This window comes from Rhynchophorus ferrugineus, unplaced genomic scaffold (assembly GCF_030347505.1).
Source record: "Rhynchophorus ferrugineus isolate W39M unplaced genomic scaffold, kcgeb_rfMv2 rfM4, whole genome shotgun sequence".
In the NCBI taxonomy this organism is placed as follows: domain Eukaryota; kingdom Metazoa; phylum Arthropoda; class Insecta; order Coleoptera; family Curculionidae; genus Rhynchophorus; species Rhynchophorus ferrugineus.
Genome location: NW_027472583.1, coordinates 17493272 through 17514191, shown reverse-complemented (window position 1 = coordinate 17514191; position 20920 = coordinate 17493272). Strand labels below are relative to the sequence as shown.

General features: G+C 30.0%; 1 protein-coding gene across 1 annotated transcript in view; it reads right to left on the bottom strand.

The window, feature by feature from the left end:
- Positions 1-4657: 4657 nt before the first annotated feature.
- Cpap1-b (cuticular protein analogous to peritrophins 1-B) overlaps positions 4658-20920 on the bottom strand; it is a 58276-nt gene continuing 42013 nt past the window's right edge. The window contains exons 2-4 of the mRNA XM_076402797.1: positions 12095-12271; positions 9481-9715; positions 4658-4952 (exon numbers count right to left, since the gene is read on the bottom strand). Coding sequence (XP_076258912.1) covers positions 4838-4952; positions 9481-9715; positions 12095-12271 — 527 coding nt within the window. The 3' untranslated portion in view covers positions 4658-4837. The remainder of the gene's footprint in view (positions 4953-9480; positions 9716-12094; positions 12272-20920) is intronic.

Here is a 20920-nt window from a genome sequence, read left to right as displayed (position 1 = left end):
ACCAATACATTTTTCAGCTCCAATTCTTTCCTTTACATTTTTACATGTTCATTCCTACAGAATTCTGCATAAAGATTCATTCAATGATACTTGGTGTTCCTACATGAAGTAATAGTATTATTTATTATTATTGGTACTTATGCAGCCTAATTATACCTGAACTGCACTTGCACAGATTTACTTTCGTTAATAGTGATTTTGTAGCTTTTAATCCAATTATTTATTTTGTCACTTAACTGTTGTAATATTCGTATGGCGTCTTCGCTTATCTCGGACATCAAGAATCGCACTATCATCAGCGTGATATTTTCCATTTTTGGCATGCCACATATATAGAGTAGGTGGTACACCTGCTTTAGCGTCTTTTATTGTATAGTAGGCGTCCTCTTGTTTAAGTCTAAATATTCTGACTGTAATATAATATTTTAATAGTTCAGTGTTGTTTCGGTAACATTTTCTGTAGCTTATGAACAAGGGAGTTTTATATCTCTTTTACCATCATAGGCGTAAATATATATAGTAATTTAAAATAGTATTTATATAAGATTATTTATTTCAATTTCTATGCTATACAAAAATATTTTATAAATGTTAAAAATTATATAAGAAAAGCTTCTCGATGTTAGACATCAACCTATTTATCTAGCAAACGCGAATGCTGTATGTATTATTTGCAGCGCGTTTATTCGCCAGGCAAATGTTTTCTTCGTTCGGTCGAGAACCGTTTTGTATTCAGTATCTCGCAACAGTCGAGCCCAACAACACTCGACAAGAAATCAGAAACTTAAATAATTAAGTTATCGGAAAGTTGTGCAAACAGCGATCCGGGACGTGCCGAGAACTACACAATCGGATCCGGCAACGACAAATGCATGAGCATTACTAATTATCCGGCGTGGAGGTGCGTCAAAAACGCTAACTAGTTCGAAACAACCACTTTCCGAACTCGCCACAGCGTCTGGCTGGATCCTTTTGTTGCCCGAGGTCCCAAGTTCTCCACGAGTTTAATAGATTTATTAATTAGACGGGTTCGTATGTGATATGGACCCGCCACGTCATAGCCGGAATAAATGCCTTTGTAAAAATGTTACTTCTCTAGTATTGTATTAATTTAGATTTGTTTTGGGTAAAGGAATTTTTGTTTTGGGTAAAGGCCTGTCAATTGGGAGAAAAATATGTAATCTCATGTAGAAAAGCAGTCACCAGATATTTTTGACTCTATAAGGTCACCAAGTAATATCTCTGATAATGTCTCTCATTGGAATATTCTATTCACACTCTACTTATTTGCTAATTTAATAATATATTTGCTTTATTTTTGTTATGTTTTATACGAATGTTACTGCAAGCAAGTTTATTTCTTATAATTAAAAATAGAAGAACAACGAACTTAATATTTGTTATCTATAGTTTTATATGGACTTGCAACGCATCTTAACTAGCATCTATAAATTATATATTGTCCAGTATTTTGTTTACTAAGTTTTGTTAACTGTTTGTTGAAGCTAAGCTGCATGCTGTATAACAGAATATATCTTCGCAGGTCAAGAGAGTCTTCAGTCACGCTTGATTCTGAAGCAACAGTATGAGTTACTTCTTCCTTGTCTCGTAAATTACTATAATGCCTAACGAGCTTCCAAAAATTCGTAATGAAGCACTCCCTTCCCTAACTTTCTTAGTTTTTAAGTCCACTCACAACTGTTTACATTAAGAACTCTCGTGAAAAATATACTTTCCATTTCCTGTTACAACTTTCCACAAAAATTATTTTTCGTAACTGAATAAATCAGTAAAAATCAGTAAAGTTTGAAATGTTTTTTGATGATTTTGATGTATAGCGTATGTATATCATTCTATACAAAGCGGTAATGGACCTTTTTAAGATCATAAGCGATTATGATTCGCTTATCTACCTAACAAAACAACTATTCAAAAAAGGCACTAAAATAACACTGCCAACTTGGTTGACGCAGTGGTCAAGGCAATGATCTCATCAAGGCAATTATGGCAATCCTGCTGAGGCATGATCTTAAATTTCTGTTTGTAATTATTCATAATTGGGATTGTTAAAAAGGCAAGCGTGCAAAATACGACAGGAAAAGTGAACCCAGTCTTGTCAGTAACCGGGCTGGGTAACACCGGATGTCTTAAGTTAGTCACTCGCCAGTCACTAAGCTTGATGCCGAGGACCGCGATTCGAAACTCACGTTAAGCCATAGGTCCAGTCTAAACAAACCCCACTTGGTAAAATAAAGGCTCTAAAATATAACAAAAAGAATTCAAATAAGACTATGATGAAGTATTAGCTTCATTTTGATAATTTTATTGGAACTATCTCTATAAATATATTTAAATTATTCTTGCATTATTAAATATAATCCAATTTCTGCTTTTTCAACAGTATTATTTCACATTCGTCAATTTTAGACAATGGGCGTATCCAAAAAAAAAATCATTCTAAAATCCACACAGAAGATTAATCAACTCTCTCAAAATGATTCTCTATCAATACTGATGAGTTTGCGAAACCACAAATCGAACAAATCTGTTTGTTAACGTAACCTCCAAGTGTTTCAAATAAAAATATATTTTTGCCGGCTCGGTGGCGCAGTGGTAAAGGCGATGGGACGGTCCTCCTACTGTTGCAAAAGCCGCGGGTTCGAATCCTGCTGGGGCATGGTCGTAAATTTATGTTTGTGATTGTTTAAAATTTGTGAATGTTCTAGGCAAGAGTGTAAAATCCGACAAGGAAAATTATCCTAGTCACGCCAGTAACCAGGCTGGGTAAGACCGGATGTCTTCTGGGATGATTTCTAAAGTTGGTCACTCGTCAGTCGGAAGGCTTAATGCTGAGGACCGTGGTTCGGAGCCCACGTTAAACTGTAGGCCTAGTCCAGATAAACCCATAGTTGGTAAAAGGAGACTTTAAAATATATTTAAAAAAAAAGATAATTTTGCATCAAATTTTTTTTTGTAATATTTCCTAAACTTATTCAGAGATAAAACGATATGAATTACGAACCTTGGCCAATAACTACTTCCTACTAATCCTAGTAATTATATTTATATTATGAATTCTTTCTGACGGGTCAAATTATCAACAAGAAATTTTTACGTAAAGCTGTTCGTCTCGAAGAGTTTGGAATTATTGATATTAACACCTGCTTCGAGGGCACAAGGTGATGTTGATGAAGTAAATTTTAAAACATAAATAATATGTCTAATAAAAATAATAAATGTTTGCGTTTTCTTAACGTCTTACTATTTTTTGATCACAGTAGCATTAAAATATATGGAAAGTATAATAATACCGTCATTCTAAGTTTATTTTATAAAGTTCAATTAAATGATCAATGGCGAAACCTGTAATAACAAACATACTTAACGAACAGTTTACCACTAGGAAATGCCACCGATTCGTGGTCTGTTCCACACACCATCGCTTCTGTTTCTAACACCATGTGCAATTTCCAATTACTTCATTACTGTCCGAAACAGATATCAGCTCCAAAAAAGTACATTTAAGATTTTAACTACTATCAATTTATCAATTAAGACTTAACTATAATTATTTTATTTGTAATTTTCATTTATAATATAAACCGATATAAATAATGGAAATGTTCTTCTTGTATTATATTAATTTGAGACTCGACTCACAATTTGATTTATTTAACTAAAATAGGCCAGTATTTTGTCATTTATTATTGCTTATTTTCCCATATTAATTTTGAATCTAGTATTATTCTAATTACTTTGATGATCAAACAGTATCAAGGGGAAAATAAATAAATGTTTTAAGATATTCAGGTTCAGCCATATATTAGGAACTCCTCCTAAGTAATTGTTGTGTTGAAATAAGCATTGCAATTATTTGTGAGCCGACTAAAAACTTTTTCAGAATTTAGTTTTTAATTATTAATGATTCATTCATAAGAAATTGATATACTGTTGTATAATATTTTATATGACGTTCGCAAACTTAGCCTTCTTGGAATATTTTCTTTTTAATTATAGACCTATAATGTTTTCTCTCTCCTATCTTATTAAGTTAATACATTATCTCTACATTAGGGATGCCAAAAAATGTCGATATATCGGTATTATATTTTTGTTTAACAGCTATTTTTCGATATTTATTAAACAAACAAAACCTTTTAATTATTTTTAATAAACTCTACGTGATTAATCCATTTTCAAGATCGACACAATTTTGCAAATATGAATACATTTGGGTTGTAATTATGCCTGTATTTAGATGGATAATAAGTTATATAGATCTTATAATGCTTAATAATTCAATATATTATTTTGTTCTTGAATATCAATATCTGTTACAATTACTAAGGAACAAAATCACCGAGAGTATTGATATATTAGGTTCTGATCACTAATTGCTTAATTTTTGCAATTGTAAAATAATCGGTTTATATATACCATAAAACAATATTATAAGATATCAAAAATGCGCGACATAAATTTTACACACCAATAATTTATGAAGTTCTCTTGCTACCACTACCACTCGCAAAACAAACGGCATCAGTATGTAACAAAATTAATTTATTAACTAAGTTTCCGCGTCCCAACTTCGAATCAAAAGCTCTAAAACTGCTTTATTTAGCTACGCAAACTGTGTTCTAGTCAAATGCACCAATAAGGAAAGGTATCCTTTATTTTACGAATTAATTTTAACAACATTTACAAAAAAAAGTTTCTAAACCTACGCTAATCTTATTAGTTATATAAAATGGCATCTATATTTCTCCATTTGATATTAAAACGACATTTTAACATCACACAGAACGTTATAAAATTAAAAACAGACGTGACGATGCTAAACCTCTTCGTCATTGAAGATGTCTTCCAACAATTTTTTGGTAATGCTTCTGTGTGGTTTGGTAGGATCCAATTTCGGTCTTCCATATAATCTTGAGTTTATGGCATATAACCTGAAAAAAATGGTGTTATTAATTTTAAAATAACAAAATATGATAATTACAGAAACTAAGTAATAGACGATTTTATTGTGAAAAACTGTGAACATTATTATTTTTAAGTATACACCGCCAACTATCGCTAAAATAACGTATATGGTGAATAAATCGAGGACTAAATTAACTAAGATTAAATTATCTATATTTTTATATACAGACATCATTGAAAGTCTGCTCAGCTATATTAACACAAGGTTTGGAATGGGGAGTGGGCTATACGAGGGTCACTATTTATATTTCGGGAATAGGAAAAAACAAATAGTTAAGCTGTGAATATATTTTTATTGTTTTTCAAAGTACTCGCCACGATGTTCGATACACTTTTGCATACGCTTAAACCAATTTTTAAAGCATTTATTCCATTCCGAATGAGGTATTTTCAAAACATGATTTTTGAACGCTTCAATAGCTTCTTAGGGCAATGAAAATCGTTGTTCACGCAGTCTCTTGTTTGTATTCCTTATTTCACCGAAGACTTCTGGCAAACAAATGGTTATGTACCAATCAGAATTTACTGTTCTATGATCCTCTAGGCACTGTTGCAATATGACCAGTTTTCTCGAAAAAACAGGCCACCATTTTCTTTGAAATGCTTCGTGCCCGAACAACTCTTGTTGGATTTGGTTCATTTTGAGACACCCATACAGTCGACTGCTGCTTACTTTCGGGCTCATACGAATATATCCATCATTCGTTACCTGTCACGATTTTATAAACTTTTTCAAAGCACCGCGATTGAATTTCTTAAGCATTTTTTGCACCAATCGACACGAGCCTTTTTTAAGCGATTGTGAAATTGTGTGGGATCCAACGCGAACATAACTTTGGCACAGCTAAGTGTTCATGTAATCAGCATATATGCTGGTGAAACAGTAGTAGAACAGTAAGCAGTAGCTTAGGGATGTTTCAATCTCACAATAGGAGATATGACGATCTTGCTTAATCATTTCGCACACAGCATCGATGTTTTCTGGCACGGCCTTCACGAAACTCGTAGGACAGTGAACTACGACCACGATTGAATTCACTAAACCAGCTATACACGGTGGTTTTTGATGGAGCTTCATCGCCAAAAGTCAAATTAAGTTGATTGATGTACTCTTGTTGGGATAATCCACGTCGAAAATAGTAAAAAATCATCGCACGAAAATGTTCACGAATCAGTTCCATTTTTTGCAGAGATGAAACTTTCAACTAAATATAAAATAAACAAATAGCGTCCATGCAACCAAATGTTCTGAATACATATATCGTCAAAAATGTCAAACTTTACGATGGAGCCGTATATTTACGCGCAGGTTCTATAGCTTTATGACTCCGAAGCCTTCAGATAATGACTGTTAATTCAGGAAATTATGAGAATCACAAAGAGACATGGCGAAAGTCTTCATTCTCATGTTAGTATCCAGATATCTTGATTAGAATGGAGCAATACACCGACTTACCATTTGATCTATAGTACAGTAAAATGTATTTAATAGAAAAAAAGGATGGGTTGTCCTAGATATATACCTGGTCTTAGATATTGTAGAAACATAGTGTAGATTAACAATACAAAGTACAAACATTAAAAACAATTGAATCCAAAGAGAATTAATGTTAATGATGCAACGATTTATATTTTAGATATTGTATTTTATGTATAAGAGTCGAACTCATATGTTCATACCACGAAGAAAACTTAAGAGTAGAACCTGACATTTTTTATCGACACTTGTTCTGCAAAACAACACAATTTTTTTATTTGTTACTATTGACTATATGGTTCATTTCATTTGTAAACCCATACTATAATGCCTTATTTCATTATTTTTAAATTTTAAGGATTATTTAAGTTAAAATTAAAATTAAAATTATTATTTGAAATTAATTTCCTTTAATTTCTAAATATTTATTTCTAATAAGTTTTAAAATTATAAGTACTATTTGAGCTCATAAAATGTATGTTTAATTTCTAAAAACATTTACGATATCAGCTTACGCAAAATTAATCTGCACATTTCTATAGAATTTAAAAATAAAGTTAAAATATCGAAGAATAATTGGGTTTCCATATTTCTCTTTTTTAAAGAATAATAATAGAAAATAAATTGAATAATTGTAATTAAATAAATTGACGAATACTAACACTAAAGAATGTATCCAAACAAGATGAAATCAAATAATATCATCAAAATCAACTCTTTATCTTACAAACATCCATATGGATCAATAATTATATAATACTTTGAATACTCTTTGGTTTAATTTTAAACTCATACAAGTAACAGAGTTATTTTTACATTATTTTCCTACCTTTTACCTTTGCATTTTAATTAAAGATTGGATAAGTGTATCAAAATTTATTGAGTTTAAAGACAAAGTTAAGCCAAATGTGAAATATTATTGTGCAACATTGAATAAAATAATAAAACATTATTAATAAATCAATGTTTTATTTTGTTCGACGTTTTTTCTGCGTACAAAAGCTGTAAACATCAAATAATTAGAAAACCTTCCCTGCCAAAGTCACAAACACAACCCGACTTTATGATTATAACTTCATTTTACGGGTTTGAAACGATTTCTGTTTGTAGGTATTATTATTTCTTAAGGAAACGATTTTAAATTAATTCTTTGACGTGAAAACGCGAATAAAAGTCCTTTTTATAAAACTGTTTATCGCCAGTTTTATATTAACTACAGCTAAAATAGTATTTTATTAGCTACAAAGTCGTATTTAGAATTTTTTAATTAATATTCCATTATCTGTAATAGGTATTTAAGCGTAGAAAACAATGATTTAATAACTAACCATACATATAAATATATTTCATGATATCAACTATATAGACGTATATTAAATCCAGTAAATTAGCTTATACATGAGAAAACTGAACCTTTTCATGATTCAGGAAATCAAAGATGCTATTAATGTTATATATAGGAATTAATAAGGAAATATAGAAGCTGTCTTAAAGCTCAAATAATATGCTATATAACTATATAATTTACCTCATGAATATTAATGATAATCAATCAAGGAAATATTTAATTATAATGTAACATTTCTAACATTATGCGGTATTTCTAATATTATGCGGTATTAATCATAAAAATACCATGTTTAAAAAGAATTTGTTGAAAAAAATTGGTACAATATATATTACCAAAATATTTTCCATAATTTACTACTAATTCTCATCTTTCTGAAATTAGGTCAATTCGTCTACATCATCCATATATTTTCGTACTTCTTCAGCATTTCAAAACAGTGTCCCGGACAGATCCATGTAAAGAATTAGTAATTCAAATGTGGAAGCCTGATAAGAACGTTGGGTGCAGCAGAACTTCACATTCGAGCTACCACAGTGTATCAACAACTCTTGCAACGTCTAATCGAACGTTGTCATGAAAAATGATAACTTTTCCCAATTGTTGATATTTTTTTAAACAACACATTGTTCACTTTGTTCAATTGTCGTCGGTAGTTACCTGTAGTATAATATATAGAGAAATGACAAAACAATCGAATTTAACATTAGGGTAGGTTATTTAAGTTGTTTACATGTATAATTCACGTTTTCACCAATAGAAACTAACTGATTAATATACATATAAACACCTAATTATATTAAAGAACCCACTGTATAAGCAAATCCTTAAATATATATGGACACATGGCAACAAGGATAATCTCGATATGATTCGGCGGTTGCACAACGTATGTATTAATAATAGTGATGTAGAATGGACACAATTACGTCAATCAAAAAATCAAAAAACTTTTTTGAACTGGTGTAATATGGTACTAGTACTAAAACAGAACACAGTGCAGGTGTAAACAGTGATATTAATGTAAATAAAGTGATTGAACCTAGAGTATTTGAAGGCGAATTCTTTAGTTTTTACTTTATTTTTAGAAATTTAATGCTGTACTCGTTACACAAGCATTGAGTATAGCACTGAGTTATTATTTAATAAAAATAGTTATATTATTAACTATATAACATCACACTATATATCGAAATTCAATCATAACTTGTAATTGCATATTTAACTTTATAATTTCAATTTGTAAAATCGCTTCCCAAAGATGAAGATTACTTCAAATACGTAGTTTCAAAATTACTAGGCCTCTTAGAAACAAAGGTGAAAGAAGATGTTTTCGTGGAATCATTAGACATTATACGTCTTATAACTGACCCACAATTAATCATGACCATGACAGATTCTCAAAAAGAAGGGTGGATTACTTTTAAGTAAGTCATAGAGAAAATGTTAGGCTATCATAAAAGCCTTAACTATATGCAAATGATTAAAAGAAAGCTAAAAGTATAAAATAATTCTATATTATTCTGTAAGTCTATTACCTTTTATTTGAATGTATTAACTCGTTTAAATGGAAAAATAAAGTCATCGTTCAATATTAGAAAAAATGCAATTATTAATGATTGAATTACGACCTTAATTATAAAATAAAATATAATTATATGTTACTAACTTTTCACTAAGTTCGCATCTGACGTTAAACCACCAATCGCATACGAATACTAGCTGGCTGAACTGGGTACCGTTGGGACAAAGGAATGTAGTCTGACGTCCGTCTATGTCACAATAATGCCAACTTTGACACCTGGTTTCCGGATCCGCATAGAATCCTGGATATGGTTGCTCGTCACAATAGAAGTTCGTGTACGGTACCATACCTAGGACCGGGTAATCAGTACCAGGTCGACCTAAACAAAATGATAAAACAATTAATTTTATATTATATATAATAATTTTGTATTGTTTTAAATCATGGATGTAACCCACTCTCATAAGACGTGGCCACGGTTTGAAAACGTAAAATGTTAATATCTTCTAAATTTGTTAAATAAAACAACTAAAAACATTCAGCAAAGTGAACGTGTTTTACACTCTTTAGATTACCTATTACAGTGCATATCTTCCTTAAATATGACTGTTTAATCAATAAATACATTTATTACTATTATTTTATTATTCAAATTCAATTATGTTAATATGTAGTATTTAATACATTAATACAAACATACTAAATTAACATCAGTTATTAGATCAGTTATAGCTATAGGTTTCTATAGAAAAATAACATTTTATAAAGTAATAAGGACACAATACTTCCATAGTCCAAAATATAAAAAGTATCAATATATTACGACATAAATATAAAATGTTAAGAAACTTGATCATAGTTCTAAAGTTTAATAAATGTTCTTTAATTTTTTTCAAGAGTATTTATTATTGGTGGTCAGAGCCGTAATATATAAATGGTATTGAATATAATTTATTTTAATTCGGTTATTTAAAAAACAAATACATATTTTAATATAATACAGATACTCACACAAAATAATGATAAACTGAAAAGACAAAATAATTAAAAGGCATTAAAATTGTACAGCTTTTAAACATTGAACAGGCAGCTATAATATTTACTGACTAATGTATAAATCAGTTTAAACCAGAGGCATAACAAATTAAACCAAACATAGTAATGTATAAAGATAACAAATGAATAATTCATTAAGTAGAACGATTTAATGTTTTTCCGTTATAATTTAACGATTTAACGTAAATGTAGAGCAAGGTGACTAAACAAACAATTTAACTACAAGGTTGATAATTGATCATTAATGCAGCGACCATGTCAACATACTGCAGAGAAATGCGTCTTACATTACAACAGTTAATTTATAGATTCGTTCATCTTTTCCCCGTTACAATGCAAGGATAATTCTAAAAGAATTGTTACTAGAATGATTTAGAATCAATAATAATTTCTATAAACATCAATAATAATATTTAAAAAGCTAATAATGACATATAGTTAGACTTAAAAAGTCTTGTATTCAAATCCATGAAGAAAAACAAAATCCATGATAAGAAGGGATTTCGTTTTTGATTAAAAATTTTTATTCATGGTGAGAAATACTACTGACGTTCAACGATACGATAAGTTGATAAGAAGTCCATTGAGATTGGGTTGAGAAATCAATTATTATTAACTTTATAAAACATAGAGGTATATAAAGTCAAATTGAATTACAACATCAAAAACAATTGACAGATTTATTGTTTTTAACCTCTTTTGAGCTTCTACATAAGGACAGAAAGATTTCTTCCTTAAGTTTCAGACTAGATTATTATAAAACCAGATGTGAAAGAGCATCAAAATACAATTCTAAATCGTAATTTAAATAGTCTTGCACTTTGCTCGATATACATAATTGACCTGAAATGTGTAACGTAAATTAGATATTGGAATCATGTTGTTCAGTTCACTTTAAAACATCCAAAAAGAATTACAATTTCCTTTTTTTAAATGATAATTTGAGAAATTTAAAAACTGAAAATAATATCATGTGTTCTTCCACAGATTATTTTGAAAAAGGGGAATTTCAAAATTCTTTTACAATTTCAGGGTGATAGGAATCAGGCAGTACCTCACCAAACCAAATATAAGAACTGAGGATATATGTGGTAATAACAACTAAGTGTTGTTTGTTTTGGTGAACGAAAAAAATAACCCGAATTTCAAAGAGGAATTATATATTTTTATAGTAAACAGTATTTTCGTATTAATTTTTGCTGTGGACATGGAGAAATGTTTTTTAATGTTGAATGAAGGGGATATGAAATACTTATTTTTAATTTCCCGCTTCTCGCGCCCTGTTGTGGTCCCGAAGGACCAAACTTGGTTACAATTTTATATATATTCTATGTGTCTTTATACTAGACTTAAATGATATAAATAGTTACAGAAAATACAAATGACAAAATAATTTTGACAACTATAAAATAAAGTTACCAGCTTAAAAAATGTTAGACGTTGTCAGCGACTGTGTGGTTATAACATCAGAATACTTAAATTATTAATTGCATAAGAGATTCATTGATATGATAATATAGGTAATTAAATAGCAAACAACTTAAATATAATAGCGCCTTCACCATTTCACCTGACAAAATTATTTTGACAATGTGTTGTTAATGTTAATATCTGTTTCATTAATAAGTATATCAAATTTAGACTGTTAGATGCAGAATTTATGTTATATCGTTATAATACAATAATTATTATAGTACTTTACCTGGTATCGATTTACCCAACTCAAGATATTCTAAAACCGATGGACTGAGAAAACCTTGCGGAACAAAGTTTGTGTTAAGTTCTTTGTTTCTCTCTTCCAAATCTCCATCCACGTCGTTTTCAGGTTCCGAAGGGGGTGCCCTGGGCCTTTTAACTCTCGATTTTTGTTCCAAGCTTTCTAAAAACAAAACAGGTTAATGTAAGTAACTTATATATATTGGTAATCATGTTAATATCTGCTAGTTAAATTACAATAAATGAAGCAATGCACAATAAGTTAACTAAAAACTTAATATGCTGTTCAAATCTCACTAAAAACTAGCCTTTACATTTTGAGATTAACGATCTTTTACAATATTAACAGAACAATATCTTAATGAACTTATGAAACTTAACTAAACTTATTATTTTCATTATTTATTATTTTGCCCCATACGCACTTTCAACTGCTGAAATCGTACCTCACAAACATACATTTTATTGTCAAACAGGGTGACGAATACACTGACCTACACCCAATATATTCGGGTGTTCCGCAGGGCAGTGTTCTTAGCCCATTGTTATGTCTTATGTATACAGCTGACCTACCAACCTCAAGAAACACTACTGTTGCAACATATGCTGACGATACAGCGGTTTTACCATCAAACGACGATCCAATATCAGCCCCAAAAAAACCTCCAACTTCTTCTTAACAAAGTCGAATTGTGGTTGAAAATGTGGCGTATCAAATCAAATGAGACAAAATCTACCAATGTGACATTCACCCTTCGTAGAAGAGCATGTCTCTCAGTAAAATTGAATAATCATAAACTTCCGCAAGCAGACAACGTTTGACATGGAAAAAACATATAGTGACAAAATGTAAACAGCTTGGGCTTAAACTACAGCAAATCTATTGGCTGATAGTGTGTAAATCTAAATTAAATCATTAGCATAAAGTGTTGCGAGTCATCGTCGATACCCCATATTGCGTGTCCAACAAACTGATTCAGCGTGATATCCCCATAGAACCCATAACGAGTGTGATTCGGAATGTTAGTGCGAAATACTCTGAAAGACCATTAGTGCATCCTAATGCACTCCCTCGCAAAACAGTTAAATGTGCGCGATGACAGTGAAGTGCATAGGCTCAAACGCAAACTGCCATACGAACTGATTAATAGAAACATAGAGTGAGATTTAATAATCTCTAGAATAAGCTATAATAGTTTTTAGAATAAGGTAGAATAGACTATAAGAAAAGATTTAGATTATAAGTTTTACAGTAGACCTCTTACTGAAGTGATCTGCTACATGTGAGTGTATATATATATATATATATATATATATATATATATATATATATATATATATATATATATATATATATATATATATATATATATTATATCACGTATCATTTATCAGATACCTTCTATATATTAATCGGCTTAGCGAAAATGTTTGCATTCGTTAACAAACTTTAGTAACATACCTCTTTAAAAGTATTTCCTCTTCTCTGTTATTAGAGAGACTTAATAAATTGTGGTCGAATTTTAACACTAGCCATTTTAAAACGCAAACTGTTCAATATATTGGCTATATCTAAGTTTTATTACATTTTATTCACTTAAAAAAAGAATCCATTAACCAATAATTTTATTAATATCGAATATAAAAATTCCAATTCAAGGAAAATAATTATTTATGATTTATATCAATGATGTTAAACGACGAAAACAACTATTTCGGCCGCAGAATTATCAACAAATTTGAATAAAACGCAATGTTAACCCCTGTTGAGCTGTAATAATCACCACTGACAGTACTAAAACGATTCGTGTGGCCGACAATGTTAATTGTTTAATTGAAAAGCATTAAGCCCGTTCTACGGACTAAATTTATATTGACGTGTCAGTATCGCGCTTTTAAACACCGACCCTTTTCCATTTCCCTTCTATTTGTTTTTTGTTTAAATAAATATAAATCGTGGTTTTTATGTCTGAATGAAATCGGTTTTCGAAAAGTATAGAACGGGATTTTTTTGTAAATTGAGGGCATTTATATCACAAAATATATGATAAAATTTAATCGATTTCCAAAAGATGTAATACCGTAAATAATATCGTATTCCGTTGTTTCTCTCTACGATGTATTATCCTCAAAATAAGTATTATCCACTAAGGTCCTTGGTAAACATCTGTTTTACAACCTATTAAATTACAAAATGAAAATTCGATGGTTTTGACATTTCACTGCACAAGTATCAATTTTCCATTTAATGTTATTGAGTTATTGAGTGTATACGGTGAAACGCTTTTAGAAACTTAAGATGATGCTGCTCCATCATATCTCAATTGTCGTTCTTGGTTTCAACGATTTAAATATGGTAGTTGTGATGTGAATGACATGTGGACTATGGACTACACATGGAAGAATGGTCTGGAGAATGAACATATCATTGAAGTTGATATATCAACAGCAAGTAAATGCTTGAAAACCTTGGGAATGTTAAACAAAAAAGAAATCACTGGAGAAGATTGAGAAGCTTTTTTTATTTGTGAGTTACCGTTTGAACAAAAAGAACTACTAAATTAAGCCATAACCGGAGGTAATTACTGAATAAAGCTGATGTGAATTTAATGTCTTACCTCATCAGCTGAAATTTGCAGTCATGTCCCATATTGTTTTATTTAATATCTTGTATTTTTTTTAAAAAGTAACAAATTAGATTACATTAGTACTTTTCAAACTTAAATGTCATAATATATTTGTACCTTCCAACGATACTCAATGACTTTTAGCAACAGTAAAACCCAAACTTGCAGAAAATATTATTTCACTATACCGTAAATTTAATCTGCAAATTTCCATTTCATAAAAAACGAAAGCCTAATTACCGACTTTTGACACAAATATATCTATAGACATGATATAATATATAATATATATAATATATATAATATATATTCCTGACATTATGCTAAAATAAAATAAAAATAAACGTACAAAAGTAATATTTTATCAAAAAATAACAAGTTGCAGTAAATGCAAGTCTTAACTGTTTTTAACAATAGTTACTATTCAAAATACAAGAATAACCCACGTGACTGAAGCCCTTAAATGTTTAGTTGAAAATTATTAACTTGACTCTAGTGACTAATTTGGCCTATCTATTAGCATTCATTTCTTTGATACACTTTTATGCATTCTGTACGATATGATCGAACGTTGACATGTTTAAATATCATTTTAGCTAACAATTTAGTTCAGCTACAAGCTTCAATTTCGCGTCTTCATACACTTTAAGTCTTGCACTACATTTTTGCTTCTGACGATTCTTGAGTTGATTAACACCGGCAAGTTATTTCACGCAAATTAAACTCACTCAACTAGAATAAACTCAAACTCAAAACTAGAATAAAATAATATATTTGTGATATTGATCCAAAATGACTAATCCCGAAGGTTAAGTTATTATGAGATTTCCAATCTTATAATAAACCTATATTTTATATGTTTTGTAATATCATATGTTTTACATAAGATAATTTTACTTTATGCAACTGCCTAACCACTATTGTTGAACGGAAAAGATTTATTTGAACATTTAATATTAAGAAATATTTTTAACTTATTAATAATCAAAATACTATATTAAATTATAATAAAATTAAATGTTACTAGATAATTTCATTCCATCATTTTATGAAATATATAGAATTGGTTAACAATGTTGACTTGGTCATATACCAAATAACTCAAATATTAGTATACCATAAAATTATTAAGAATGTATACACTCACAAAAAATTATACTGTCACAAGTCGATCGGCCGATTTGACGTTAAAGTTTTTCATATAATAATATAATTATTACATCTCAACAATTAAAACATTGTTAAAAGTATGATCTACAAATTTTAATGAATGACGTATATCAATTAATTCTACATCTAATTATATACTTATTAGACATTCCCTAATGATTTATCGGCGAGGTGACAGATTTTCACAATGCTTTAGCAATATCCACCGGCACTATCGAATAATGTAATTGTTCCATCAATTATTTTCGAGGATATTCTAATTATTAGATTCAGGTTAAATAACATAAAACAAAGACAAAAGCATGAAAAGAAACGAAATAGAATCTACCAAACATCACACAAATCCGATCATATCATTAATTATAATTGATATGATATAAAAAGTATCAAAACTGACGTGACAATTGATGATAAAAAGTTACTGTATTAGAAGTTGAAATCCGGTTTTCATTCCAGCCAGAACACTCCAGAGAAAACTATTTTTGCCTAGCAGGCAGTGAAACTGTGATAGTAAAATTTGTGTGGTAGTCATTTCTCATCCTTTTGGATTTTTCTCATCGCAAATGCCTGGAAACAATTGATTAATCACCTGCTAAACTATCTGAAAGTTCTTAAAAAGTTTGATCTAGATTTTCTTTCAATAAAGCTTGAAATTCATTGCCTTCCAAATTTGTGGGTGTTCCAAGTCACTGTTTTCCACTAACGTCCAAATCACTTCCTTTAAATCATTGAAACTAAAATCGACAAGTTCAATATGACGGAGCGGGATCAACAACAAAAATAATAAATATCGAAAATGTACTTTTGAACGCTCTGTAGTCATTGTCTTTATACATAGTACTTTTTTTATGTAGACGAATACCCAAATCATTTAACAGTTATGTTACATTACAACAGGATTCGAACCTGCGACTTTCACAACAGCAGGAGGTATATTTCTCTATAGACAGCTATAATTTATTGTACAATTGTATGCATATATATATATATATATATATATATATATATATATATATATGCATACAATGTATATATATATATGGCAAGTTATTTCACGCAAATTAAACTCACTCAACTAGAATAAACTCAAACTCAAAACTAGAATAAAATAATATATTTGTGATATTGATCCAAAATGACTAATCCCGAAGGTTAAGTTATTATGAGATTTCCAATCTTATAATAAACCTATATTTTATATGTTTTGTAATATCATATGTTTTACATAAGATAATTTTACTTTATGCAACTGCCTAACCACTATTGTTGAACGGAAAAGATTTATTTGAACATTTAATATTAAGAAATATTTTTAACTTATTAATAATCAAAATACTATATTAAATTATAATAAAATTAAATGTTACTAGATAATTTCATTCCATCATTTTATGAAATATATAGAATTGGTTAACAATGTTGACTTGGTCATATACCAAATAACTCAAATATTAGTATACCATAAAATTATTAAGAATGTATACACTCACAAAAAATTATACTGTCACAAGTCGATCGGCCGATTTGACGTTAAAGTTTTTCATATAATAATATAATTATTACATCTCAACAATTAAAACATTGTTAAAAGTATGATCTACAAATTTTAATGAATGACGTATATCAATTAATTCTACATCTAATTATATACTTATTAGACATTCCCTAATGATTTATCGGCGAGGTGACAGATTTTCACAATGCTTTAGCAATATCCACCGGCACTATCGAATAATGTAATTGTTCCATCAATTATTTTCGAGGATATTCTAATTATTAGATTCAGGTTAAATAACATAAAACAAAGACAAAAGCATGAAAAGAAACGAAATAGAATCTACCAAACATCACACAAATCCGATCATATCATTAATTATAATTGATATAATATAAAAAGTATCAAAACTGACGTGACAATTGATGATAAAAAGTTACTGTATTAGAAGTTGAAATCCGGTTTTCATTCCAGCCAGAACACTCCAGAGAAAACTATTTTTGCCTAGCAGGCAGTGAAACTGTGATAGTAAAATATGTGTGGTAGTCATTTCTCATCCTTTTGGATTTTTCTCATCGCAAATGCCTGGAAACAATTGATTAATCACCTGCTAAACTATCTGAAAGTTCTTAAAAAGTTTGATCTAGATTTTCTTTCAATAAAGCTTGAAATTCATTGCCTTCCAAATTTGTGGGTGTTCCAAGTCACTGTTTTCCACTAACGTCCAAATCACTTCCTTTAAATCATTGAAACTAAAATCGACAAGTTCAATATGACGGAGCGGGATCAACAACAAAAATAATAAATATCGAAAATGTACTTTTGAACGCTCTGTAGTCATTGTCTTTATACATAGTACTTTTTTTATGTAGACGAATACCCAAATCATTTAACAGTTATGTTACATTACAACAGGATTCGAACCTGCGACTTTCACAACAGCAGGAGGTATATTTCTCTATAGACAGCTATAATTTATTGTACAATTGTATGCATATATATATATATATATATATATATATATATATATATATATATATATATATATATATATATATATAATAAATGGTCAGGACTAAATGGACTCACCCGTTTTAGTGGATTCCAAAGATGTATTGTTTTAAATAATTAATCTAACCATCCTACATCGTTTTTAAACTATTTTCATTAATGTTTTAAGCTATTTTTGGATATCACACATCCTCACCTACTCTTTAGTGAAGCAATTTAACGAAACTAATATTTATAGAACTCAATGTGTAGTCCTTTTTTAAATTTATGAGTAAAATACTATTAGCATAGTCAGTGTTAATATCTATGTTGAATCTCTTCATTCAAATGACAATAAAGAAGATAGAAAAGGATCAGGACGGTCAGTTTTCAAAAACAGATATATTTGCTCTTAATATGTACATAAAACACATCATATTATTTAGATGCTCATTTGTAAAAATAATTTTAAAGACGTTAAAATGTATTAAAATAAATTCTAAAAACTTATATCTCAATCCAGACACTACTTTGCTTTTATAACTACTTAAATTGTTAGAGTTAAGATCTTAAGATCGAATAACGTGAACGAACAAAAAGCTACATAAAAGTGGATAAAGTTATCTTAAAACAAGTAAGAAAATTATTGCGATTCACATAACAGGTTCCTCGTTAACAAAATGGCAATTTTGTGTCGCAGTGGTAAAGGTGATGGGAGGGTCCTCCTACTGTTGCGATAGCCGCGGGTTCGAATCCTGCTGGGGCATGGTCGTAAATTTATGTTTGTGATTATTTAAAATGGATAAAATGAATGTTCTAGGCAAGAGTGTAAAATCCGACAAGGAAAATGCCTCTCGCCAGTCGGTAGGCTTAATGGACCATGATTCGGAGCCCACTTTAAACTTTCCTTACATTACATATTGTAAAATAAAAAATCAAACAAATATGTAAATTAATCAAACAACTACTTAATTATCATAATAAAATTATATATACAGCAACGGAAAAAAATTCTTAATTATAATACTTCTGACATTCAAAACCTCACCTATCATTATTTAGTTACTATACGCTATCAACGGCCAGTCTACTAATGAAAAAACCGCAGGTATGCACAGCAATTGAAAAAAGGATCTAAAATGAAAGTAATTCGATTAGAACGGCTACGGGAATCAGTGCATAAGATCGAAAATAGCATTTTCCCGGAAACAAATTTAACTTTGATGCTCGTAAAACGGGAATATGAATAAAGCGATTGTAATTTCAGATGTTAATCGGCTTTTTATTCATTAAATACAACAAAAACGACCACTAGAACGACAGACAATATATTATTAGAAAGTGAAATTACAAACGAAGGTCATAGAACGCTTGTTGCGAATTAATAGTTACTTTTTCGGAACGATGATCTGATTTATTTAAAGACTTGACACAGTCTCCGGCCGCCAAATTAAAACAGATACCTGTATACAGTACCGATTATATCGGAGGGCCTTTCAAATTATATAAATTAGTATTATCAGTTCTGTCTAGTTTCCTTTACAGATCTAAGTAAATGTGTAGAATAATTAGTATAATTAATGCTAAATATTCCACAAAACAAGATTAAGTCTGTCCAGAAACTACTAAGAATTGTTTAGGTCTAGTCATAAACGGATAAATTCAAAAATAATTTAATATCTTAGTTGTTTTATAAATTTCCCTTTCCTAAGGCATCCGGTGTTACCCAGCCTGGTTACTGGTGTGACTAGGATCATTTTCCTTGGATTTTACACTCTTGCCTAGAACATTCACAAATTTTAAACAATCACAAACATACATTTACGACCATGCCCCAGTAGGATTCGAACCCGCCGCTATCGCAACAGTAGGACGACCGTCCTATCGCCTTTACTACTGCGCCACCAAACCGGCTATATATATTTTTGGCCAACATTTGTAACCCATATATCTATTTCGATGATCGATATTCTTCGATCGATGTCGATATTTTTTTTCTCCGATATATCGATATTTTTGTTGCGGACCGACACTGAAGACATCCGATCTTACCCAGCTTGGTTACTGGCATGATGGGGATGGCTATTACTTGTCAGATTTTCTACTATTGTCTATGAAGACATTTACAATTACAATCACATACATAAAATACATCCATGCCCCAGTAGGATACAAGCCCACGACTATCGCATTAGTAGGAGGACCGTCCTGTCGTCTTAACCACTGCGCCACCAAGCCAGCAATATTTGACATCTTCGTGGCATTAATTTGATTAATATTATTTTAAACATTTGAAAAATTCGTTCAAAACCTGTAACAATCCAGAAAATAAATCATCATTCTCTGCATGTTATCTAACGAAGAGTTCTAATTGAGCTCAAAGATTTTTCATTGGTTTAAATAACATCGATATTGAAAGAATTATGTTTGTTTACAAACAACACTTTATAATTCAATCGCTTTGCAATGCTAACTTGTCTCCTTCCCGAATTTAACTACAATAATTAGTTTTAATTACATCGATAAATTT